The sequence below is a fragment of the Ambystoma mexicanum genome, chromosome 11, assembly GCF_040938575.1.
Source record: "Ambystoma mexicanum isolate Mex_15411 chromosome 11, UKY_AmexF1_1, whole genome shotgun sequence".
NCBI classification, from domain to species: Eukaryota; Metazoa; Chordata; class Amphibia; order Caudata; family Ambystomatidae; genus Ambystoma; species Ambystoma mexicanum.
In genome coordinates, this window is record NC_090934.1 from 1,290,011,106 (window position 1) to 1,290,037,007 (window position 25,902).

The 25,902-nt window shown below is 42.2% G+C and overlaps 1 protein-coding gene across 1 annotated transcript in view; it reads left to right on the top strand.

Moving 5' to 3' along the window:
• The window catches only part of ATP8B4 (ATPase phospholipid transporting 8B4 (putative)), a 5,389,235-nt gene extending 5,380,345 nt beyond the window's left edge, over positions 1-8,890 (top strand). The window contains exon 27 of the mRNA XM_069624764.1: positions 6,104-8,890. Within this exon, the coding sequence (XP_069480865.1) occupies positions 6,104-6,388 (285 nt within the window). The 3' untranslated portion in view covers positions 6,389-8,890. The remainder of the gene's footprint in view (positions 1-6,103) is intronic.
• The last annotated feature ends 17,012 nt before the right edge of the window (positions 8,891-25,902 follow it).

Below are 25,902 nucleotides of genomic sequence, written 5' to 3' on the forward strand. Positions count from 1 at the left end.
GAATTCTGTTGAAACGATATAGCACTCTCAACGGAATCTTTCTAAAACAAAACAAATTACAGTAGTAAAACGTAATGTAAATGTATACAGCAACATTTAATCAATTAGCATTTAATGTTTTACATCCAATCATATACAGAGTTTATACAATCATCATGAAATACTTTATTTCGGCTATTGCTATAAAAGTACATTGCGATCAAAACAAAACACTCAAACAAAGCAAGATCCACACAAAGATTTCATCAAACAAAAATTAAAATCCTGGAAGAAACACTTAAAATTATAAATTCAGACAATACAATTGTTCCAGTAAAGATCCACAGTGATTACGTACATAGTTGAATCTCTGGACAACCATTTGCATTTTTCAAGGACTCCTTCCTACAATCCATCACTTTGATTTAAAACGTAATAACATTAAAAGTGCAAACAGAGTCCATTTTAAATAGAGTTCTAGCATCAGTCCTGAACCTATTGCCAGGGCTGAAAATTGGGATTGGATAAACTGGAGCTACTAGCAGCTCCTGGGTATCCAGCAGTAATCAAGCACTAGGAGCTACCATTAGGAAACGAGGAGCTAATGCAAATCTAACTTAAAAAACAAGCATGACATTGTATGAAATATTTATTACCCCCTTGTGCTTTAAATGTCATATCAAAGTATCATAATGTTTAGTTATAGATTGTCCCATATTAACAGAGTTCAATTTACATAGTGGTGTTTGTTCGGCATTAGCTGGCCTGTGGAGTCAAACGTAGCTCCTGGTAACTGTTAGTGTTAAGCTAACCAGACACTTCTAGGCTATAAGCAGCAGGTAAATAGCTCCAAGCTCCCCTCAATTTCGAACCCTGCCTATTGCCAAATGCATTAAAAATCGTTTCGCAAGTGAAAAACAAATGGTCCTCATCATAATCACAAATTTTGCAGCAATGGCATTTTAAGGAAAGCCCGATTCCCCAATGACTGGTTTTCTTTGCAAGTGGTAACATACCCCACCAAAATTTTGTTTTCTGATACTTCTTGTATGGGTAATCAAGTTATTTTCTCAGCGTCAATTTTTGTGTTTCCAAAGTAATATAAAGTTTGTACAATCATATAATATCAAAACATTAAAATCTTGAAAATCCAATCTATAATAATTCAGTCTTTTATTCACCAGCATGACATATAAAACATATATATTCATTTTGCCTAGTGGTCGGGAATAGCTGAATGATTCCTCTATGTTTTTTTTTTTTTACAATAAGCAAGTCTTTTTTCAGGAGGCGAAATTCCTGACGTCCTTATCATACTCAATCTGAACTAGAGAAACACAGTCAAAAATTATTCATACACCTAACCATCTTCCCTTTTAGTGCCTTTTTATAATTCATTAGATCCAAGCTTCATAAAATCTAATATGCGTTTTCAATCTCTCTTTAAACTGTTAACCAGAATTCTTTAGTTCAGTGTGCAAAGGCAGACTGCCTCTTTGACCAAATATGTATGACAGAACTGGTGGATCCTGGGCAAAACAGGCCAGGTTCAGATTAGCCTTTGCTGGTCCAAATCGAAATATTTCTTTTAGGTAGGCATGTGTCTTTGCGATACATCATTTGGCTCTCCATTATTGGGTCTTGTGTACATTCACATAGTTTAGAGGATTCTTAACTCTTATGGAGGGAACCTCAACACTTTTATTTTACTCACTCATGAAAATGGAATTCTCCTTTCTCTTTTAACTAATGGACACTGCATAAAAGGCTCCTTTAAAGGCTCGTGCTGAGCCAGGATATTTGACATGTACAGTGATGCCAGCCAACATTGCAAAGCCTACAGTTTCACTTTCAGATTATTTTCCTGCTCTTGGGTGAAGGAATCTTCGGGGAGAGCCCCTGTTTGGCTTTACTGTGTAGAAGAGTAGAGATTTTTCAATATTATTTAGCATTTTCTTGCTTCCACTCTGTGGTTCTATTCCAGGACCAGGCATGGTTGGGAGAGTAGGCTCCTGGCTGGCTGCCAGAGCACAGATCTAAGAAAGCAAACAAGGTAGTGAAAAAGTATAAAGAGCTCTGTGATGCTGAAGAGGAAAAGCAGCAGCAGACTGTGATGGACAAACACAGGCCTAAAAACGCTTTTCCTAGAAAGGGATCCGGTTCCCCATAGCCAGCATCAGAACCTTTTGATAGATTTAAAAATAGAGGAGTTACCCAACTATTATCAGGGGGCGTTATCAACAAAGCAGTGGTTCTGGTCACTACCGCAGTTGTTGGTGGAGGAGGTTGAGGTGTTGCCGGCATGGATGATGAGCCATCATTGACTCTGGTGCCATGGGGTGAGCCACCGCTGGGATCTATCATCAGCCCTCATCATTGATGGAGTCGCTGTCATCGCCCGTGAGGCATGGGATGTTGTCGTTATTGGGGGTGGGTCAGCTTCAGAGTCCATCGTTGAGGGAAGCCTGTAGACTACCACTGGTCGAGATTCTGTCATTGGTCAAGACCCCAGAATCAATGGTTGTTGCAGAGAAGGTTCTGTTGGGGGTCCTCGTCATTTACCCCACAAAGGTCCCACTTGAGTAGTCTGGATGGCAAGAGAAGACAGCGTTTGTGTAACGTGGTTAGGAAGGTATGCCCACCCAATGATGGAATATATCTCCAGGGTGGTGCACAGTTATGTGCTGGGCAAGTTGTTCTGGCTCAGAAGATCACCCCTTTTTTGCAGACTGCTATATAATCTGTGACAGGTCACCAGTTCGACTGCCACTGTGCACCATAGTGGAGACCAGACACAGAAATCGGTTTCAAGGGATTTTGTTAACCTTTTGCTACAAACTAACTAGTAACCTATTTCGACAATGGTAGAACTCAATGAATAAGAGGTGAGGCTGGTAAAAGTGATCAGAAACTAAATGTCAGGATGGTAGTTCCAAGTGTCAGGGAATGGAGGGTCATATGAGTGGAGGGTCAGTGAGTTTCTCAATAAATAATGTCCAAAGAACAGAGACTACCCCTTTTTCTCCAATGGGTTGGCCAACAAGATGCTCAGTGTTCCAAAAAACAAACTTAATCCAAATCTGGGACCTAGTGAAAGAAAAATTGTCTCTTCCATTTTCCACCAATGAAAATCCAAAAAAGGGTTAACAAAGTCGTCCTCTGCTTGGATTGAACCTACCCCCTTTCAGGTGTTGGTGGTGAGAGTGGAGGTGTCTCGGTCCTCCCCACTTCAGGCTGTAGAGTTTCCTGCGCTGCCGACTCAGGGTTCCTGGGCAGCCATATGTTTTCAGGGTCTACCTGATCCCCACTGCCAAAATCTTATTCTTGGGGTGCCCTCCAAGTAGAGCAGTAGAAGCTTACTGCAAGGCTCGGGTTAAAGTTGGTGCTCACAGGATCTTCGGATGCACCCTTGTGAGGTTCAGTGGAGAAGCATGATACTGATATTTCCTTCTACCCACTTCTCCTCTTGGTATTCTCTCTAAGGCCCTTCGCAATCGCTAGGCTGTTTTTCCTTCTCCCATCACAGTGATGCCATCATGTTCCTCCGCTCATCTCTATGATCTCCCTAGCACCAATATAGTTCTCTGGAACCTTCCTTTTCTCTCTTACCTAAGTAAGTGGTCACCCCTTCTTGTTCTTTTCTATGGTGATCTGGCTTCATTCCCACTCTCGAAGATTACTCTTTTCCTCTCACTTATGAGGGTATCTTTCCTTCTTCCCGCAACGCCCTTCTTCATGCAGGTTCTTTCCTTTCTCCTCACAAAAACTATTTTGGTCACCTTGCCCATCCTATTTGTCCTTATACCAATAGTCCGGGCAGAAACCTTCCTATCTAGATGTCATTTTGAGGATTCTCAAAATTAAATCTTCCTCTTTTCTCTCAAAGTCAATATCCGTCCCCTTTTTTCTCTAAGGGTATTTCCTTCCTTCTCCAATCTGTTCATAGGAAGAAAAAGGTAGCTTTGTATCTGCTGCTTCTTCAATGAGAGGAGGAGAACTAAATGGGTTTGTTGGGTGACGCACACATTTAGCGTGGTGCACAGATTTAACTTTATCTTGTTCGACAGCTGACACTCTATATGTGTCCACTTGGCAAATGATCACAGTGCAGGAAGATTCCTCTTGAAACTCTTTTGGAAGAATGAATGCTTCGTTTCCTTCATTTGTGTTTGCAGCCAAAGGAAACAAAGTAGATGTGGAAACTGATGTTAATGAGGGATGCCATTGCTCCGGTCTCCAAGGGAGACAGTGGACATGGGAGTTTATTCAAGGTACCTCCTTATTTAGAAAAGAGACATAGCACACAGGCCCATCATGAACTTGTCAGGTTGAACAAGTACATTGTCAGAATGTTGTTTAAGGTGGCGAATTTGCAGAACAGTAACCCACTTTTTAAGAAGGGGATTTTCTTTGTGGTCTAGACGCAAGGACGTGTATTTCCATTTAACAATCTTAGAGGAGAATCAAAGGTTTCTTGACTTTGAATTTCACAGAGATGATCACAAGTTCAGGGTTCTGCCCTTTGACTTCCGGTTGACACTAAGGGTCTTTACGAAGTGTCAGTTGTTTCATTTGGGGGGGGCGGGGTTGGTGTCACTGCTGACTGCCTAAGCAAAAAAACTGAAGGAATTACACAAGTGGGGGCAGGGACGTCATTTTACCAAAATGCCAGGGGTTCGGAAGTGACATCACACGGCCCTTGACCTCTAATGACATCACAGGAAGTGAAGTCATCTGCCCCCACCCCGAAGTGACATTGCGGAAAGTGATGGAACACGACCTTTCACCCCTTTACAAAACAGGAAGTGGCATCACATAGCATTGTTTCTAAGTACACTATGAAAAATATGTTTACGATTTCACTGTTATGTGATATGCATTGCACACAAGAATGAATCACCATATGTATCGTTAATATCAGTGTGAATAGGCCCATATTACCAAATTACTGTGAATGCAAGCAGACGTCCAAGGCCAAACGATAATGATGTGTTATTATTTTGCAGTTATGCTTAAGTGCTTCATTTAGAACACATATACATAAAATATCACCCAACCTGTGTTGGTACTCGTTTTTTAACCTCAGCTGGAGGAAAGGCTTAGCTGACGTTGCCGGGAGTCAAATCCGCAACCTGCAGATCACACACACATTGCAGAAACAAGCGCTCTACCCACTGAGCTATCTTACCGGCTATAGCTACCAAAGAACCAGCCACACCAGAACCAAAGAGCCACATGTTGCTGGCCACAGCTCAGGAGCCTCAATGAAGAAAAAAAAATATATATATATATATATTTAGATTTTTTTAGGGGTTGCAAGGGACACCACAAATTTAGCAAGGGAGACTTCAGGGGTCGCATTTGCGACCCCTGGCAACCCCAAAATGACATACGTGAGTGGGGGCTAGATTCTTGACTGCTGGAGGAAATCTCTAATAATTGGGTCTTCTCAAAGGTTGTCCTGTATGTCACTGTAGAAACAGAAAATGCCTATCAGTAAAGTGGCTCACTTGCTGGTCAAGGCTGCTTCGTGGACACTACGAGAGTGTAGAGAAGGTCTGTGCATCAAGACATTTTTTTTTTGGGTTTTCATAAGGTGATCAGGGTAAAAGTACAACGCTGCAAGAGGCGGTCTGAAGATAGAATGGGTGGAGAGCGAATGTTGGGAGATCAATCAAAGGAATGCTTTATTATATAACAATTATTCGGACTATTGCCTAAGTGAAAGGGTAATGGGTTTTTAATGTGTGTTCTTGGAAATGGAGGATTGTTTGACAAGGTCCCACACTTTTTTAGGGTGTTGAAGATCCTGCCGCCGAAGATCACTTTCATGCACAATTTCTAGCACAATGATCTAAGTAATATTTAAGCCTCCTCTGATGTGAGATATTATTCTTTGGCAAGTGTCAGTATGTACAATGCAAGTGTTACAAATATTTCTGACAAAGGTTTCCAACTCTTTAACAATAGACAAGAACAGATATCAAAATTTCGGTAGATTGTTTGCTCTGCATAAAATGCTTGCTGCCATTTCGTTCTTCTGGAAATAAATCTGAATTAACTGCTAAAGATGTCAATCGGTAATATAATTGTTTGTGGATTAATATGAACACTTTTTTTAAAGGTACAATATTTGCAGAAAACTCAAGGGGTGCAAGCCCCAGCTGGGGCTTATATGCGGCGGCGAGGACGCAGAAACAGTTCAAAAAGATCTTCCTACGCCTTTGCACACCAAGAGGGCTATGGGGAGCTTATCACATCTGGGAAGAACATGCGATTCTGTGTGGGGCAAACACCCTCGACGCATGGACAGCTCATGCCTTGTGGCCATAGCTTGAGTGACCATTTGCGTAAGAATACGGTAGAGACTGTCAACACCTTCAGCAATGAGAGAAGCTCAGAACTATGAGCGAAGAAGACGTTGGCCAATAGTGATTAACCTTGTGTATCTGCAAACAGACTTTTTCACTTGTGCACTTGCTGCTGGAGAACCCTAGCCTACCCTATGACCCAGAGTGCCTGAAAAGAACATTAACAATCTGGATATTAAATGCCAGGCCATATATATTTGATGCACATCAACCTTAAAAAGTTAACATGTTTCAGGCAGATAGCCACAAGTCTTTTTTAATGTAATACAATAATTACATATTATATATTGTTTATAGCTGGGCTACTGATGGTATTTTACACTATACTATCAGCAGTGGCCTGCCTCAAATAGTCAGAGTACTGTATATAAAACTATCTGTATAGACTAGCAGCTATTTTAAGGTTTTATTTGTGGTTGATTGAATCATTGGTTGTCATTTACCTTAGAACACTTTTCTAAGAGCATATAGTCAGCTACAAGAACGAACATGACTATCAAAAATATTGAAAAAATGATTGTCCCCAATTTTGTTTTAAGCTTGCTTTTCTGTTCAATGTATGTGACTTAAGTGCTATTTTTTAAATAAAAGGTGAGCAGCACTTATTCCAGTCGGCTAATGTCAGCACATTGTTCTCATGTTAAACAGAACACTTCACTTAACAGTGTATATTTAAATAGAGGACATAAACCAGGGTATGGGGCCATTCAGAAGAAAAAAGTACATATTTTACCCGAGGGATACAAATAAAAACTTGTAAAAAAGCTCCACATCCCAAAGATTGTTTGCTTTGGCCACTGCTACCCACATTTCAGACACTCGCTGTTGGAGTGATAGCCCAAAGCCTTTATGACATAAAACATAGAATGGTAGAATAAATTGCCCCACATAATATAAGAAATAGTTTGCTTTCTCCTCCCCTCCCATATATTGGCAATGGATATTAGCCAAGTCTGCGGCCTCACTTGACAAGGGTTTTTTCGAATCAGAACTGACAATGAATTGATCATTTTGGAACCTATTTATGGATACTGCTCTTGAATTTATATCTCTTTCAGATTTTCTCTGGAAAGCTTAAGACATAAATGGAAATGTGGAAATGGAGTGGCGCCACTATTGCTTTTCTCAGAATGTGGCCTTTTAATTAGAACTAAAAGTGATTATAGGCTACGTTCATCTGTCTGATACGTTATGAATGTATTCCTGGGTAAATGCCCTGACAAGTACTGTTTTAATTTAATGTCAGCTAGAATGTGGGGAACCTCTTAGTTTTATCAGCCATTCTTAAACCCGGCAAGAATTCAGAGATGCAACGGGAACCCAGAAGACATCATGACAAATCCTGGAACATGAATGTAGGAAAAACAAATTGATTCAATATCTCCTGCACACTCATGCTATGATCTGTTAGACTGTACGCTGCATAATCTAGGAGGCAAACATTTCTCTTTCCTAGAACTGTACCTTTTAGACTCTGAATGCATTCCAGAGTAAGATATCTAAAAATATAGCTATGTAACCTAGCAAAACAATGCTTAGAAATCCATGGCTTTGGCCTATATTTGTAGAATGAAATGGAGGTCTTCCTGCATACGCAGAGGCAAGCATGCTTTTTGCACTCACTCTCCAAACAGTCTGATTCATGTCGCAAGCATGCCTAGAGTATGCCGACTGAAGTAGTTTACCATTTTCTCTAAAATAGGGCCACATGTTTGGGAGCTATTATACACCACACTGTATTTGTAAATATGTTCTGAATGTTTGCATAGTGGTTTCTGTGTAGACAGCAATGTATCAAATACTGGAACGTCTGGTTCTGAATGATAATTCAATATTTGGAATTCTTGACAGCATCCCATTGAAAACAGATTATTTGTTTTAACTGGTTCAGAGTCATGTCATAAGCATGTCATAAGCAGCAAAACATAAGTCATGAACTGTTTGTGCTACCACTTGATTCAGAACATTGTTAAGAGGGCTGCAATTCTTCATGGTTAGCTGTTTCTAACCTTTTATCTGTTTGAGCACATACTCTTTCCTCCCTTTTGCCATCACAAACATTTTTCCCGCCCTAGGTCTTCTCATTCCCAGCTTCTTGGACACTGTCCGGTCTATGCCAACCTATAGGTTGTATTGTAGGTTTCAGTTTACACATTTTGGGTCTATGCTTGATTGCTGCAGGGGAACAAGTCCTGTTTTGGGAAAAGTAGTCTACTGGCCTCAGTCAGGTATGCAAAGAGTGTGGGAAATGTACATCATAATGTTTGCCTTTCCAGTGACATCCGAACTTTCTCAAAAGGCTTTTGATTTTTTTTGTTATACCAAAGGCCAAAAGCAACCACTGGGCCCCCCAATTTCTCCTTGTATCCATGAGCAGACTCTTCCAGGATGTATTATAACATGCACACAAGTGTTTCTGGAATTATTCTGCACAACAGTTATTGATGTACAACCTGTCTACTTTCGTTTCATATTTAACTCTTATTATTTCATGAGCACTTGATACTAAAATAAATAATTGTCTTGTAGCAGATATCTAGCTTGACACATGATAAAATTACTGAATTGTATTTTTAACATTTTTATCTGCAAATTTGTAATAAAATGTCAATAGAATATTCCATTTATGTGCCTTTTTTTATCTGTGCCTGGTTGTTAGTTGACTCCTGTTTCCAGATACGAAGGCCATCAATTTTGAAGAGACAAGCAATAGAGACTGACTGAATCATTTTTTATCTGGACCTTCAGTCTGGAAGAGATAACGCCTACAGACAAAGGAGTTTATAATGATATGTCTGAATACAAATGATTTGTAAGGCCTGTTCATACATATCACAGGACACCACAGCCTGCAATGAGTATTAGTCCATTCTCAGATTGTGCTGTCAATGGCTGGCAAGAGCGGTAATTTGGAAATGCAAACTCTTCCAACCTAGTAAAACAAAGTGTGTAATCATTGTGTAAAAGCTCTTTCTAATTGATTCCTTCCTACCACAGATTTCTCATCTATGATATCCCTTTCACAGAGCAGCTGTTCTCCGGAAACCTTTCTGCCACAAGGGGGCGTGGCATGGTCCGCGTCAGCCCTTTTCTGACACCTCGATGTGCCCCGCGCTGAGTATGACGTCCAGCCAGTAAATATAGAGGCGTAGCTCCCCATGACCTCAGTTCCTTTTTTTTCACACACTCTATTCTGTAAACGGGAACATGCTTGTTGAGCTTCTTATTCATGAAAATGCCATGCCGAATCCTCTGGTTTCTAGCCGTGTGTGGATTGCAGCAGGCGGATATCGGTCTCGGATGTGCACTGGATATTCTTGTACTGCTGGTGCGAGGACCACAACACCTTGGATTGCGGGTCCTGTCAACCCATGCACCCAAAGGCCTTGTGGCAAAGGGCAGGGAAGATCTTCACACTCGTTCACAAGGCGAATTCACAAGGTTCTGCAGTCTCGGTCAAGGTTGCAAGGTGCGTATCGATGCTCCGAAGATCGGGCTGCTGCAGCGGGTGGAAAAGGAAATGCAATGAGTCCGATGGTATCATCACTTCTTTCCCAGCGGTAACCTGCTCCAATGTGGCCAGGGGACAGCATCCGCTACCTGCTCCTGACCCTGAGGGCAGTTGCATGAGGGAAGATCACATGGGGGAGACAATCTCTGGGAGAGGTTGGTGGTATCATCTGATGAGATATGGTATCCCCCTTCCCTTTCTGAAAATACATCTCTAACTTCCCATGCCCTAATTGCCTATTGCAATATCTCCCCTCTTCCAGCCTGGAGTGTAGTATGACTCTGTCATTACATTCCAAAGGCCAACTACAATTGTGACAGGCACTTTTCCCAGTCCTACATACTCTTCCTCCAATCGTAGTTGGCCTTCAATACCCATTGCAAACACTCACACGCAATGTTTAAAAGTCTGTGGTGCCAACCAGCACGGAATCCTGACGCAAAGGCTGCTAGAAGCATGTGACATGTGGCGGTAATGCCACAAGGAAACAGAGAACTCCTAGGCATTCGCTGGTGTCGTATGTTATGCTGTGTTAATGGGATTTGGAGAGTGCACACACGCCCAAAGGCATCATGGCGCTAAAAACAACCAGGACAGTTGAGTACCAGAATAAGAGGGCGTTCTAGAATAGTAGAGTTTTTATTTTCCGCCGGAAGGCAGGGTGATCAACAATCTTCCGTACGTCAAGAGGGAGTTCATTCCAGGCCTTTGCTGCCACAACAGGGAAGGCACGACCACCAATGGGGGTGGGCCTAAACCAGGGGACAGCTATCACAAGAGCGGAGTGGGAGCGAAGCTTGCAGGTAGGAATATAGCGCACAGTTCCTTCTTGTTAGTACTCAGCTACAATGCCTTGAAAAGTTCGGTGAACCATACACATTGATTTGAACATAATCCGAGCTGCCAGAGGGAGCCAATGGAGTTGTCTCAGCAGAGGGGACATGTGTGTGCCAAATGGTGGGCGAAGGATGGATCTTGCCACTGCATTTCGGAGGAGTTGCAACTGCCTGAGCAGATACAGAGGCTGCCTAGATAGAGTGAGTTGCAAAAATCAACTCCACTTAAATTGAGGGCAGCAAACACATGCGAAGCAGTTGGAATAAAAAGAATAAAAGGTCCTTCCTTAGGATCCGAAGTTTATAGTGGCCAGTCTTACAGACTGCTGTCACCTGTTCCTCCATGGTCAAGGAGGCGGCAATTTTTTTCCCTACGTTTCTTACTGACATGGCAGGCGTCAGAAGTGGACCCAAAGAAGAGGGCCAACAATTGTTTGTCTACTACAGATGGGGGGAGGTGGTGCCTACAACGAGGACCTCCGTTTTGCTGGCGTTTAGCTTAAGGCAGTTCAAGGCCATCCAACCTCCTAGCTTTTCCAGGCACTTCCTTAAACAGGCTGCTGTGTCAGACTGAGATAGATCCACAATCTGGGTGTCATCTGCATAGGAATAAAAGGGAAACACATGTGACTGAAGGAGAACAAGCAAGAGTCTAATGTACACATTAAATAGGATGGGGGGCAGTGCAGAGCCCTGGGGGGACCCCACAAAGAATAGAGGCGGGAGCCAACCGAAAAGGGGGAAGGGACACCGATTGTGAACAGTCGGCCAGGAAGGAAGAGAACCAACTGAGAACTTGGCCAGACAGGCCTGCAGCAGATAACCAGGAGATCATGGTAGAATGATCAACAGTGTCGAAAGCTGCTAATAGGTCTAATAACAAGACTGCTCCGACACCCCCCTGATCAACCAGACATACCAGGTCATCTAGTACTGAGTTCAGGACGGATTCAGTGCCTCTTACTGGCCAAAAGTCAAATTGAAATTCATCAAAGTATTGAGAGGACTCAAGATAAGTAGATAGGAAGGGGGCTACCAAAGCTAACAGAACCTTCATGAGAAACAGCAGTAACGAAATAGGCCGATAGTTGGCAAGTACTTCAGGATCTGATGAAGGTTTTTTCAACAAAGGAATAACCAAAGCATGTTTGAGTGAGGGGGGGATCACACCAGTGGAGAAAGAGAGATTTACAGCAGAGGTGATGTGAGCAATCAGGTCGTGTGAGGTTTCCTTTATAAGAGCCAATGGTATGGCATCTGCAGGGGAGGCAGACTTCAAGCGCTGAATAGCTAAAAGAATATCGGAATGTGAGAGAACAGGGAAGGTGGACCAAGAGTCAGTAGCAGGAGGGGGGTTCAACATGACTCGAATTTGTGGTGAGGGCCCTGGCCTGCTCATTTATGGTATCTGTGATAGCCGATATTTAATCCACAAAAAAAAAAGACAGGGAATCACATAATGCCTGAGAGGGCGGCACCGAAGGACAGGTGGATATAGGAGTCGAGAGTGATTGTATTAAATCAAATAAGGCATTAGGTTTGTTTAAAGCCTCCTCGACCGTGTGGCTAAAATATGCTTTCTTTGCGTTAATGATAGCTATATGATATGTGCCAAGAGTACTACGGAAGTCAATTTTCACTTTGTGGCAATACATAGCGTGCCATTTGCTTTCGACTTGTCTACACTGAAGTTTTAGAGCATGAAGTTCCGTCGTAAACCAAGGTTCAGAGGGCCGGCACCGTTGTTTGGATAATTTCACAGGAGCTAATAAGTCAGCCGTGGCTGTATATGCCTCCTCTAAAGTGAGCAGGGAACAGTTGTTGACAGGACCACAGTGAGCTAACAGGGAGGGGGTAAGCTCATAGTTACTAACCCCCCTCCAGCTATGTTTAAAAGTAGCTGGTTTAGGACAGGGGGAGGGAGGAATCTTATTTGCAGCATAAAAGCGTATAACAGGACTTTGCTCATCAGGATCCTATGCAAAGAAGATGAGCGCAGTGGAAGCCTCCAGAAGCAGGAAACCAGTGGAAGAAAGGTTGTGACTTGGAAGGCAGCAGGAGACGTCACTGGCAGACTTTAGAAACAACGGCAAACGCCATCAAGAGCTGGCGAGTCAACAGAGGGACACTGGGGTGTGGCTGCAACTAAGTCAAAGTGAAATAAATGTAACTTTCTTTTTGTTTAGCAATTTTTATTAGGCTTTCTAATGGATAAATACAGTATATAATCATCAACAGTTAACCATTATAATACTTGCTAACCAATAGCCAAGATACAAATTTAAGTTGAATTAACAATTAAAAGGCACAATGTAGTGTATCAAGGTTACAATAAATGTAGAGATGCACTAAAAGTTCCTTGCAAAATTCTAACATAAGAATGTATTGAGGCAATATATGAAAAATTTATATATGAAAGGACTACAAAAACACAAAACAAGAACAAAACAGACAGGACAATACAAGACACAAGAGGAGAAGGAAGAACAGACAAAACAAACTGAGGCAACAAATGTAAAAGGACGCTGCTGAGGAGGCATTAAGATATTCAATAAGTGGACTCCATTTTTGATTATATTTATGTACGTCAATTAGAGAAGTGGCGCAACCCTTTTCTATTCTGTGAATGTAGCATATATAATTCCACCAAGTAGCATAAAATAAGCGATCAAAACATTTCCAGTTAGAAGATATTGGATGAAAACCAATGAAGACAAGTGGGTGTAATAACCTGGGAGAGGAAATATTAGTTAAAGCAGAGTAACCATGTGATCCAATAATTAGATTACCAAGATTGGGTTGTGCTGTAAAATGAAAATCTTTTGTAGAGTTAGCCAAATTCTTTCCCAGAACGAAAAAACAAATTTACAGTAAAAAAATAGTGTTTAAAATCAGCCGTACATTCTTTAAAAGACCAGCATAAGGTTGTCAAGTTGGAAGCAAATCTAGAAATACGTTTAGGAGTAAGGTAGGCTCTACTCAAAATAAAAAAGGCAGTCTGAGTTAGATTTGTGGCTTTAGATATGTTAAAGGTTTGTAGTCGTACCTTTTCCCAAATGGCAGCAGTATATTGGTTGGAAGGATCGTTGATCCATCCATTTTCGATGTGTTGATTGGCAGTCGACACGTTGAAATCAAAAATAACGAATTTATAAATTGTTGCAGCTTTAGTGGAGACACAAGCAAGAAGATTCTGAAATTGCATGGAAGGGGCCTGTTGTGAAAGATTTGGTAATGCCAAGGTAATTACTCTAGCAACTTCTGTATATGCAGCAAAGTTCGAATCATCCAGGTTGAAGATTTGGCTAGAGTATGAAAGGGGATTGGAGTATCGTAATAAAATAAATGATGAATATAAGGATGCCTTTACTATACCATCTGCAAATGAGTTTAAAATCCATTTTGAAAGGTAGGCTCTTGTTAAACCATAGACCAAATTTGCTACGGTCCAAAATGTCAAAGGAAATGGAAAGTAGGCTTAATCAAGCAATCTTAAGAAAGCGCAAGATAGAGAAAGTCTTAAAGCCGGGCCATACAGACATGTTCAGAATTTCTAGAGGTTTGAAAGGAGATAACAAGTTCAATTCAATATTACACCAAGTTGGGGAGATATTAGATAATTCCACATTATGTAAACATGCAATAAATTGCTTCAAGACAAATGATTTGTGGTAGGATTCAACACCTCCTAGGTTCTTCTAAGAAAGTTTTTTTAGAGCAATTTTCAGTGTTGTATTGTTCCATCGGAATTTGAGGAGAATAGAGTCTATTTTATTTATAGAAGGCTTTGGGGAAGGAAATGGGAATCATAGACAACACATATAAAATTATTGGGGCAATCATCATTTTGATAGTATCAAGCCTGTCCCACCAGGTTAGGAACAAGGGAGACCATTTAGTAACCATGCTTTGAATAGTTGATATCATAGACTCTGCATTAAGTTTCAACAAGTGTGGAATATTTTCAGCTACAATAATTCCAAGGTATTTAATACTTGTGGTGCGTAATGACATTCCAAAGGTATCCATGTTGTCTGAGATCAAGGAACTATCAAGAGGGAGGATTTCAGATTTGTCAAGATTCAATTTGTACCCTGAGATTTCTGAAAATATATGAATAGATGTGAGCAAATTTAGTATAGATGATTGAGGATTAGAAACATAAAGCAAGATGTCATCAGCATAAGCAGAAAGCTTAACAGTAGTAGAATTAATAGAAATACCTAAAATGTTATCATTGATTCTCATACTTTCAAGGAAGGGTTCTAGGGCTAAAACAAATAAAAGTGGAGAGAGTGGGCAACCCTGTCTATATCCCTTTGAATTGGGAAGAAGGAGGTTAAAGTCCCATTAATGAAAATATTAGAGGAGAGGAATACAGGATCTTAATTTAATAAAATTAGCCGGGATTCCATGCCAAACGAGTGACTTGAACATGTATTGCCAATCCACATGATCAAAAGCTTTCTCTGCATCAAGAATAATGAGTACGCGTTTTCAGGGAGAGAATGTTGAAATGCTAGAATATTAAAGAGGAGACGGGTTTTGAAAGTACTATATCGACCTTTCATAAAACCTGTTTGATCTACGTTAATCAAATGAGGCATACATTTGTCAAGTCTATTGGATATTTTAGCAAAGATTTTAGCCTCAGTTTTAATTAATGAGATAGGACGATAATTGTGAAATAAATGAAACTTTTGAAACCACTAGGAAAAAGGAATGGTTTGTAAAACTGGAGATAGAAAGCAGAGTTTCCAAAAGAGAGAGACTTTCAAGTTTGTCCATGAATGTTACGAGTATATGAAAGAGAGAGTGAAAAGGCAACATATAAGAAACCAAGTATTTTAGCCAAGCAGGCTTCAAGACATACCCATCAAACTTATCACATAGGGACTTGCCCTTGGCCTAAAGCCCGAAGATCATATCTCGCCAGCTCGAAATCTCTTCACTGGCTCCCTGTAGCTGCAAGGATCAACTTCAAGACCCTCTGCATCATTCACAAGGCTTTCTGGGGCCTGGGGCCACTCTACCTCCAACCTTCTCTTCCAGAACATCTTCCTTCTCACGCTCTCTGCTCACCCCCCTCGAACTCTCTGAGGGTCAGGCTCTTCTCCAAGCAGAGAGTTGGGGGCAGGTCTTTTTCCTTGGATGGTGCTTCCTTCTGGAACAGCCTCCCTGCCTCTCTAAAACTTGAGCAGAACCACCTCTGGTTGCGGAAGCAACTGAAGACTTTCCTTTTTGCTTCCGCTTTTACTCTTCCTCACCCCTGCTGATGCACCTGACTGCTCTCCGCACTGGTCACCATCTGAACTGGGGCCCAGGCTCCTGCATGTCCAGTTGCCCTCACACTGCCTGCAGGCTCCCCAGCACTTAAGGGTCTGTTTCTGCAACACTACAGTCCTTCCTCTTTTTTTTAAATGATCGTTATTAGTTTTATAACAAGTCTGACATGGTACATGTTGAATTCACAGTGGAGGTAAAGTAAGACATTCTTATAACGCAGAAAAAGCTGAGTAGAATAGTCAAAAAATGCTGCAACTTGTATGCTCCCCCCCACCCTCCCTTCCCCTACACCCCTCCCACCCGCCTCCCCTTCCCACCCTCCTCCCTCTCCCACACTCATTGGATAAAAGGAAACATTTTCTGTATTGAAGAAATAGGAAATAAATAAAGTCACACAATGCATTCAGTTCGAAATGTAGCTCATCTTGCATTGCGTAATTTCCCACTATATCATGAGAATGAATATGACACAGGGCTCCACTATGCGCTTGTTATTCAATTCTTGGTGATAATCTCATACAGTTAGTCTTATAGGATCCCAATATGCTGCATAAAATTCCTTGAAAGGTAACCAAATTCAATCTATGTTCCTGCGAGATTCTGTGACTGCAGCTGTCAGGCTCTCCATTTCATAGATTGGGTGTGCTTTAGTGAGCCATTATTTTTTAGTGGGAAGGGATGCAGACTTCCATTTAATAGTTAAGCATACCCTAGCTGCCAATAATAAATTACGTGGCATGTGTGTGAGGATTAAATGGGAATCGTCCTCGTCGGATTCCTCCCCGAACAGGATGAGCGTTGGTGTGAGTGCTTTGTGAATCCCGTCTATCACCTGGATCCACCCCAGGACCTCTTTCCAGTACGTTTTCACTTTGCTACATCCCCACCACTGGTGCCAATAATCGCTAATTTCACCACAACCTCTCCAACAGTGTGGGGGGATTGCCTGGGAACATTTTGGATAGCCTTTTAGAAGTGTAATGCCACCTGACCAATATGCGCGCATTATGCATCTTATATTGTGTAGAGATTGCTGTTGCCCAGACTGCTCTATGTATCGCCTTCCAAGCCCCCGGTTGATCTGTCAGTTCCAGTTCCGCCTCCCATTTCGCCTCGGAAGACAGGCGAATTAGATGGCTTCTGGTTCTCAGAGCCTTGTACATGCGTGCTATGAGACCTTTTGTGGTTTGGGGGACGCTTAGGATTAGTTCAAATGGGGTGAGGGGTCTTCGAAGGGAGTCTCCCCAGCAGGGGTCTTTTAAAGCACTTCACAAATGGAGGTATTGCATGTTGGGAACATCAATCCCCTGCAGGGCCTCCCGAAGGTCCTCTACGGTGATAAACAAGCCCTCCTTCCACATTTGCCCTGCTCTCATAAGCCCGGTCTCGTACCACTTCTGAAAGCGGTGGACATCACAAATAATATTCTGAATGGGGGGGGCCAAATACAGCTGAGCGGGGAAGGCCATAGCTCGAGAGGGACACCATAGGGACCACAATACTTTCAAAACCGGATGATCTCGAATTCTGTGTGTCATGGCTGGCAGGGGAACCCACAACCATTCCCCCAATGTAACTGGTGCAAAGTAAATGTTTTCTATGGCCGCCCATTGTTTCTCTGGGTTTTCCCATAGGTGGCTGGCCAAGACGCAGAATTGGTGAAGGACTCGATAACCAGGGCATAAATCAGGGGGGAGAGCGGACATCCCTGTCTAGTGCCTCGTGTGATGGCGAGGGGAGCTGAGGAGATGCCGTTGATGGGCATCTTTGCTTGGGCTGCGTGGTATAATGCACCAGCTCCCTGCGTCCATGCTGTGCCCAACCCCACCCATTTCAATACCACCCTTAAAAAAGGCCGTTCTACGCGGTCAAACACCTTCTCTGCGTCTAGTGATAATAAAAGGGGGTCTTTGTCGGGATCTCAAAGGCCAGCCATTAGATCTAAAGTTTTCCAGATATTGTCTGCTCCCTGTCTACCACTAACATAACTCACCTGGTCTGTGTGTACTTGCTGGGGAAGGACAACGGCGAGGCGGGATGCCAAGATGCTAGAGTACATTTTTGCATCCACATTAATAAGAGAGATTGGGCGGTACGTCTAAGGGATTTTTACCTTCCTTGGGGATGACTATAATTATTGACTCAGTGAACGATTTCGGAGCCTGGCCTGATGTCAAGATTGAGTTAAATAGCTTAGCAAGAAATGGGGAAAAGGTCCCGCTGTTTGTTTTGTAAAAGGCTGGGGTGTAGCCATCCTTCCCGGGTGCTGAGCCTGCCTTCAAATTGGAGATCGCTCCCTGAACCTCTATGGTGGTGATTGGTGTATTTAGGTTCTAGATGTTCGAGGGCTATGGGAGGATGAGGGAGGGGTGCCAAATATTTGTCAATTGCTGGCAGTGGGCTTTCCCCTTCCGCAGTGTACAACTGCGCATAGAATCTCAAAAAGCAGCTCACTATCTCCTGGTAGTCTGTGAGCGCATTTTCGCTTTCGTCATTTATTTTATATATGGCCCTGTCAGCTCTCTGTTTTCGTAGCCGATTTGCAGCATTGTGTGAGCTTTATCTGCCGTCTCGAAAATGCCTTCCCATCCCATGTATATTTCAACTCCTCTCTCAGTCCCAAAATCTGAGACAACCTATCTTCTGCTTGGGCGGGGTGTTGACGGAGGTCGCGCTCTAGACTTGAGATAGTGGACATGAGTTCTGGCTCCCTAAGCAACCTGAACCTCTTCTTAGACGCACCCTCAGATATTAGGATTCCCCTTATCGTGGCGTTAGCTGCCTCCCATACCGTGTTGAGTGACATCCCATCTACATCGTTTATCTCAAAATAACTTGCAATGGCTTCTGAGAGAGTCTCCCTGAAAACTGAGTCTCTACACAAGAAGTCAATGCAGACACACCGTCTGTCCACTCTCACGGAGGGCCCCAGATACATGTTAAGGGTGTATAGCTTGTGATGTGTCAAAGCCACTACTTCAATGGTCGCCTCTAAGACCTCATTTTCTCATTCTGCCCCCAGTAAAAGATAATCGATTCTTGAGAAAATCTGATGCGGGGGGGGGAGACAAAGTGTAACTCTTGTCTTTGAGGTGGGACGTGCATCATGTGGCGATTAAAAGGTGCTCCTTTAGCTGGCTGAAGAATGCTTTTATGATTACCTTGCAGGTTGCTTGGTGGTTGTGAGGCTTGTATTGGGTTCCAATCTACTTCCCGCTCTGCCACCACATTGAAATCCCCCCCCACAAATTAATTACCCCCTTCCAGTCCTATATAAAATGGAACAGGTGTTCAAAAAAACTTGATTGACTCTGGTTTGGGACGTAGGCTGAGCAGAGAGTGATTTTACGAACCCTCAGTTCCCCCTTAAGCACGACATATCTACCCTGGGGATCTCTATGTATGTATTCAAAGTGCTAGGGATTTCCTCAGCAAGATGCCTACCCCATCTCTTTTGTGGGGACCCGATGCCCATATGGTATCACTTATATCCCTTCCCACAATTCTGTCTTCCTCCCTGGGTGTATTTTGTCTCTTGCACCAAGAGTATATCAGGTTTAGATTGTTTGAATTTTCTTGCTAGCATAGACCTCTTCTGGGGGGAGTTTAGTCCCCTTACATTCATGGATCCAAAGACTATACCGTCAAGCCTTACCATAGTGGAGTGTGAGCATGTTGCATGCAGCCTTCATATTTAGCGTCGTTAGAAATGTAGGACGCATCGCCCTTTTGGTGCATCAGAGGTTTTGCATTGTCAATGCCGATTGTGAGCATAATCTAATGGTGTAGTTCTGGTCTTCTCCTTCCTTTAATTGAGTGCCCCCCCCCGATAAAAGCTAAAGTTAGCATTCTCTGTCGCTAAAGGAGACACCCTAAACTAAGAAGGGCCACTCTGATGAGGGCCCTCCTCAGGTATTGTATGGACGTATAAACCTACAACTATGCACATGCTATGGGAACAGTGTCTATCAACATTTGTAAACCCAGTCCATCCCTCATTTGTTTTAGGCAAACACTGCCCAAGTGAGGCTCTTTCCTTTCTCTTTTTAAAGTTGACAGTATACAGGAATCCATGAAAGAAAAACAGGGTGGAAGAAAAAAGGTTTCAATATGTAGCATCACAGCACTTCAGGCGCTTATATTTCCATTTTGTTTGCACTCGACCTCTCCTGGGGGGTTTCGGCGCTGGGTCGCGTAATGCCCCTGTAGGTTTCCTGCGGGAGTCGGTGTCCATGTCTTCTGTTGGGCCTCGGAGGTGCCGCACAGCTCTTTCAACTTCCTCTATCGATGTTATTCCAAAATCCCCTCCTCCAAATTCAAAAGACAGTGAGAAAGGGTGACCCCATCGATACCGAACTTCCTTTTCTTGCGACCAAAGCGTGAGGGGACGGCATCCCCTTCTTTAGGCAAGAGTCATGGCTGAGACGTCTTGGTAGAGCTTGACATTAGTGCCACCAAATTCTATTGTGTCCTTCTCCCTTACATTCAGTAGATTGTCCCGTCTCTGGGCATAAAAATGACATTTTACAAGGACCGATCGGGGACCGGCTGGGCACCGCCCGCCCTGTGCACTCTGTCAAATTCTAGTTTTGAGGGTTCTACATCCTTGTAAAAGGTTCGGATCAGGACTTTGATTTTGTTTTCCAAGCTCACCGGGGTCTCCCCTTGTACCTCCGCCAGGCCCAGTATTCGTATATTTGATCTTCGCTCTCTGTTTTCGAGATCGTCGAGTTTCATCTCTACATCTCTCTCCTTTTGTTCTAAGTCTTGTAACCAGGTGTCATACTGCATTGTGGCTATATCACCTGATTGCTGGTTACTATCCACTGCATCTAGGCGGTCTTCTACTTAAGCCATCTTGGTCTGCAAGTCTGAGAAGGTTTTTGTTAGGCTGGACCTGATTGACCTAATCTCTCCAAGCAGAAACCAGATATCTGATTTGGTGGCACTGTTTTTTCTTTCAGCAATCCCGGCATGTTTTAGCCTGAAGAGGGAGACAATGGATCAAGCTTCCATCATGTCTGCGCCCCCTGGTGGTCACCCCCAGTCCCTTCTCTTTACACTTATATGCCACCCGCTGGCTGCACTTCCCCCTTCCCCTCCCATCCGGAACATCGCCCCTTCCCTCTTTCCCGCACTTGCACGATCTGAATGAAGCAAGGCCTAGTAAGATCATTATTTTGTCCTCCTTTTGTTTTCCATCCAGGTCTTGTCACACCTAGAGGCACTTGTGTACAGGCGCGTTATAAATGCCACATCATATTATATCAAGTTGGGAGAGTGAGCAGAAGCTCACACCCAAAAAGCCCTGGCAAGAGAATATAGCAGGCAACTATATGTGTGTGTGTGCGTGCATTCAAGAGAACCCTTGGCAGGAGAGTATACCAGAGGTACTTTCAAGTGGAAGATTACAGAAAGCCCATGTATGAGATTACTCCAAGCAATTACAAGAGTGTATTCTTAAGAAGCCCTGGCAGGAGAGTATACCAGGCAGTTGCAAGGGTGCCAAGAAATCATAGTAAGGGAACATACCAGGTAAGTTGAAGTTAAACAAAACACAAGAAGTAGCCAGTAGGCTGTGTGGTGGTCTAAGAGACTGGAGAACCAAAAACCCTGGCAGGAGAGTACACCAGTTATCCCAATGAAACATAAAAGATAATCAGCTCGAAGATAACTTTTGTTGTTGACCCAAAGGAATGTATGGTCAGCCGGCTCTGTTGAGTTAAAAGAATGAAGAACCCCACATTTCCAAGAGAGGGGCGTATTAAATGTAGTAACTGCATGAATGTTAAAGTGCTATATTATTAGTATTATAAATGACCTGTCGCAGTAGGCAGAGTCCAGTGAAAGGATGTCTTGGGAAGACTACATCAAGACTACTTAAACGTTGCAGTACTCAAGAAAGGAAGAACAGAGGTCTGGAAAGAAAGGGGATGCAATTACCCTCTGGTATTAAAACCTTCTAAAGATCCTCTGTTGTTGAAAATAGAAACTCCTTGTCATAGATGTATTTACAACATGGCCAACTAGGACAAGGCCTAGGGTGGCAGATTTCCAGAGGCAAGGCATTTTATTGCAATTTATTTTCAATTTACTGGTTGTCATTTTTTAAATATAAAGCCAATTTTGTTTCTCTGAGTCTGGCTGATCCACAGAACTGCTAGCAATTTTGAGCTCTTAGCAGCCATTCCACTCTGATCGCTAAAGTCTTTTGTATATAATGCATTTGTTGTTTCCAAGGGTGAGGGAAACCTAGGGAAAAGAGAACTATCCTCTAAAACTATGACATTTCAGAAGGTGCATAGAGAGGACTTTTTGTTGATAGCCCAAAAAGGGGATAGCAAGAACTATCATTTGTAAAGCCAAGAAAGCAATAAAGAATCCAGGGGATGGTTGAACCCTCTGAAGTAAGGAGACCTATCTATCCTTGAGAAACTTCTTTTTGTAGAAATGATACATCTTTTGTTTCTTTTGAACCTTTACAACACATTCAAGGCCAAAGACATCCTTTTCCCTTTAGAATTGCTTTGTTTAGAATGTCAAAGCAAGAATAGTACTTTGGACACAGGATGGTATTGCTTTGGACATGCTGGCACTGACAGATCATTAGCTTTGAGTTTAGGTAGGAAACTCTGCTAGGGCAGTGACAGGGAGGCCTTTTCCCAGCCCCTTTTGTGTTCTGATAAAAGTCTGTAGCCAAATCCGTATCTAAAATTTGCCAGAATTGAATTCCTGACTCCTCACAGAAAAGAAGAAGCAGCAGCATCCGAAGAGGTCACTCTCACCGAGTGAGTCCTCTCATCGCCACTCCTCTTCCTCCAAAAAGAAGAAGGGCCACTGCTCTAAGGGTTCCCCGGTGTGTCCGGCACAGCTGCCTTTTGCAACACAGTCTTCCATGGAGAGGAATGGGAGAGCTTCTGCCTGAAGATGCTTAACATCTTTGCCAGCGTACTGGCGGCTCTGTCCTCAGCTGCGGTGCGAACAGCTGGATACCCTTAGAAGACTACTCCTGCACTCCTAAGGGCTCAGGCCTGGTCCAGAAGGAAAGCGAGGTCCGCAGCACTGCCAGGCCCCACCCCCAAGCGGTGCAGCAATGGCGTCAGCACCGGTCATTGTCAGGGACTCTGCAGCTCCGCAGGAATATGTCCCACTCTTCAGGAACACCTTTATGTCTAAGATGTACAACATCTACGTCAAGGGAGGTGACCAGGCCCCTTAGTGTACTGCCAGTTCTCCCCTTAATAAAACTAATAACTAAGTTTATATTAGGGTGCATAAATGATGAGAACAGTAGATAGGAAAGACATTTATCGAATCAACTTTCTGCACTAATGTTTTCCTATTAAGCATGAGGAAAATGTCCATGTGTTTTGAATTTTGTATGACCAAGATACTTTGAATTAATGTTGAAATTGATCCTGTGTACTAAAATTGTATCTCGAATAATTGGTCCATTGTACTAAAATTGTATCTAGAAAAACTTATTTAAATGAATGTTGAATTTAAAAGAGAATATTCATGTTTTCACTTTTGAGTAAATCATGACTATTAAAGTAATATGCCTTTGACAATTCATTGAGAGATTATTTCTTGTACAAGTGTGCACTGTTATTAATCTGAACGTTTTCAGACGACGCCACATTTGTCCTTGTTATTTTGTATCTCTTTAGCGAGGGATACCTTTAACAGATGCACCTAGAAAGCACTCTGAAAATCAAGAAATTCTGAAACAATAACTCTATTATTCACTTTGTCGATTGGCTATGCATAGACGGGTCACACACCTTACCTTGTTCTAGCGTTCTACCTATTGAATAATGTCATTCACAAGAATAGAAGCACTAACCACAAATAGAGCAGGTACTTTAGCATTTTCTGAAGCTGAAGCTGTAAAAGTCTTCACTCGTACGTTTGATTAAAAGTACGAGTGAATAACTACAACAGTTAAAAAAAACAGATGAACTCATGATCCATCTCAAACAATTGATTAGGAGAGAAATTAGTCAACGCTTACACGCTACAACTCTGTCAACTTAACACAGTGCACAACGTATACCTAGAGGACTACGATTTGACTTGGAACCTACTCTCTGCAAGGAGAATCCTGAGTTTGTGAAACGTCGGAGACTAATTCTCAACAAGTGCTTGTTAGATTGAATACTGCTAACAATAGAAGAACTGGGAAAGTCCTCACATTCAATTAAAGCAGACTTAGAGCATGTCAAAGCTTAAATCATTCCAAACTTATCTAAAGAAGAACTGTCCTCGAAAGTTAGAAAGTTACACACAGGATATTGAATCAAAAAAAATCAGAAAATTTAGAAGAGATACCTTGGATTACAAATTAGACATGGTCTACTCTTGGAAACAATACTACCAACAAAGAGACAATCAATCTAGAAATCCCAACGTCTCAAGGTTACCCCATAAACCAAACACTGGAACCTCTTTTTTTGATGCATCGAGTGTAGAAGTCGAAATAGTTCAAACACTGAGTACAGCAGAAGATTTACAAGAAGAAAGAGCAGAGATCAGAAGTAAGTGGAGGTACAGCGCCTTTGGGAACAACAACTACTGGAATTTCTTTTTTAGAAAGAGAGAAAACAGAAGACAACGAAAGAAGAAAAAATCCACCAAGAAAAGTACAGGTTCCACCGAAAAGACTTAGTAGTCAACATTTCTTCTTATAATTTAACTCAATTCCACAGAAAGACCTTACAGAAAGGAATCTCATTTGTTCTGCACTATTCAAGTTCCTTATTGAAAGAAAAATAGATTTTTTTCGCCTCTTCAGAAAAATGAAATTGAAGCTGTTTTTTGACAGGATTGAACAAGATGACAACATTGGGAATATATAGAATTAAGGCCAACGAACAAATGTGTACCTCCTATACACAACTCCACACTTGAAACATTCCAGAGATATGTGCTGAATAATCTGAAAAAGATTAATTACAGGATACTTATGCTACTGTTGAAATGTGTAACTTACAAGAATTCTATGTTTTATATTAATTAGTTACTTTGAGACAAGTCTAATGGGTGATGTTGGAGACATATTGGATCTAGTACAACTTCCGTTTAGCGTTTGACCAGTGAATATCACTTAGGAGGCAGATAACTGATAGGTAAATCATCTTTAAATCAGAAGGCAGATAAACTTAATGTATACAACGAGTAGTGGGAAACTAAGTGCAGTCATGGTCAATGTACCAGTTCTGTAATGATATGACCTTTACAACTAATTTCAGGAAATAATAAAGCATGGAAAATCGATGTCATTGGGATCTTGTTCACAACACAGATCGGTAGTTACAGTTTATTTTTGTAATGATAAGAACTGTAGGCCTATGAACTGACTATGAGTAGTTAACGCAACCATAATGAAATCAGGCAGTTGCAGACCGGAGGCTGCTTTCAGCCGCCTCGTCCTTCCGCGATTTGCTGCTTTAACTACTTTGATAATATCCATTAAGTTTGGGGATTATTATCTGCAATTCACTCCAATAATAAGGCATAGGTAATTCACGATTTGCATTACAACCATTTGCCCACTGTTATTGATTAGAAATATCTTTGACCAAGGGCATACATTAAACATATTTCTGATGACTACGATAATTTTGGAAGGTAAGAGACATCAGAGAACTACATAAGTGCGTTGTGAGCACATACGATAATGTCACATGACTTACCAACGTGCGCGCTAACGCACGTAGCGATCAAGTGAACAGGATAACCTAAGGCAATCGCGGACAGAGGGCTGCTTGTTGCTGCCTTTCCATTCCGCGATTTGCCATTTCATTAATTCTGAAATTGACTAACAATCACAACATATAGGAAGTGCAAAAGTAAATGGATGCTATTAGGCATGTAAAAAATGTAACAACAATTAAAAGCATAACGGACACAAGGAGTG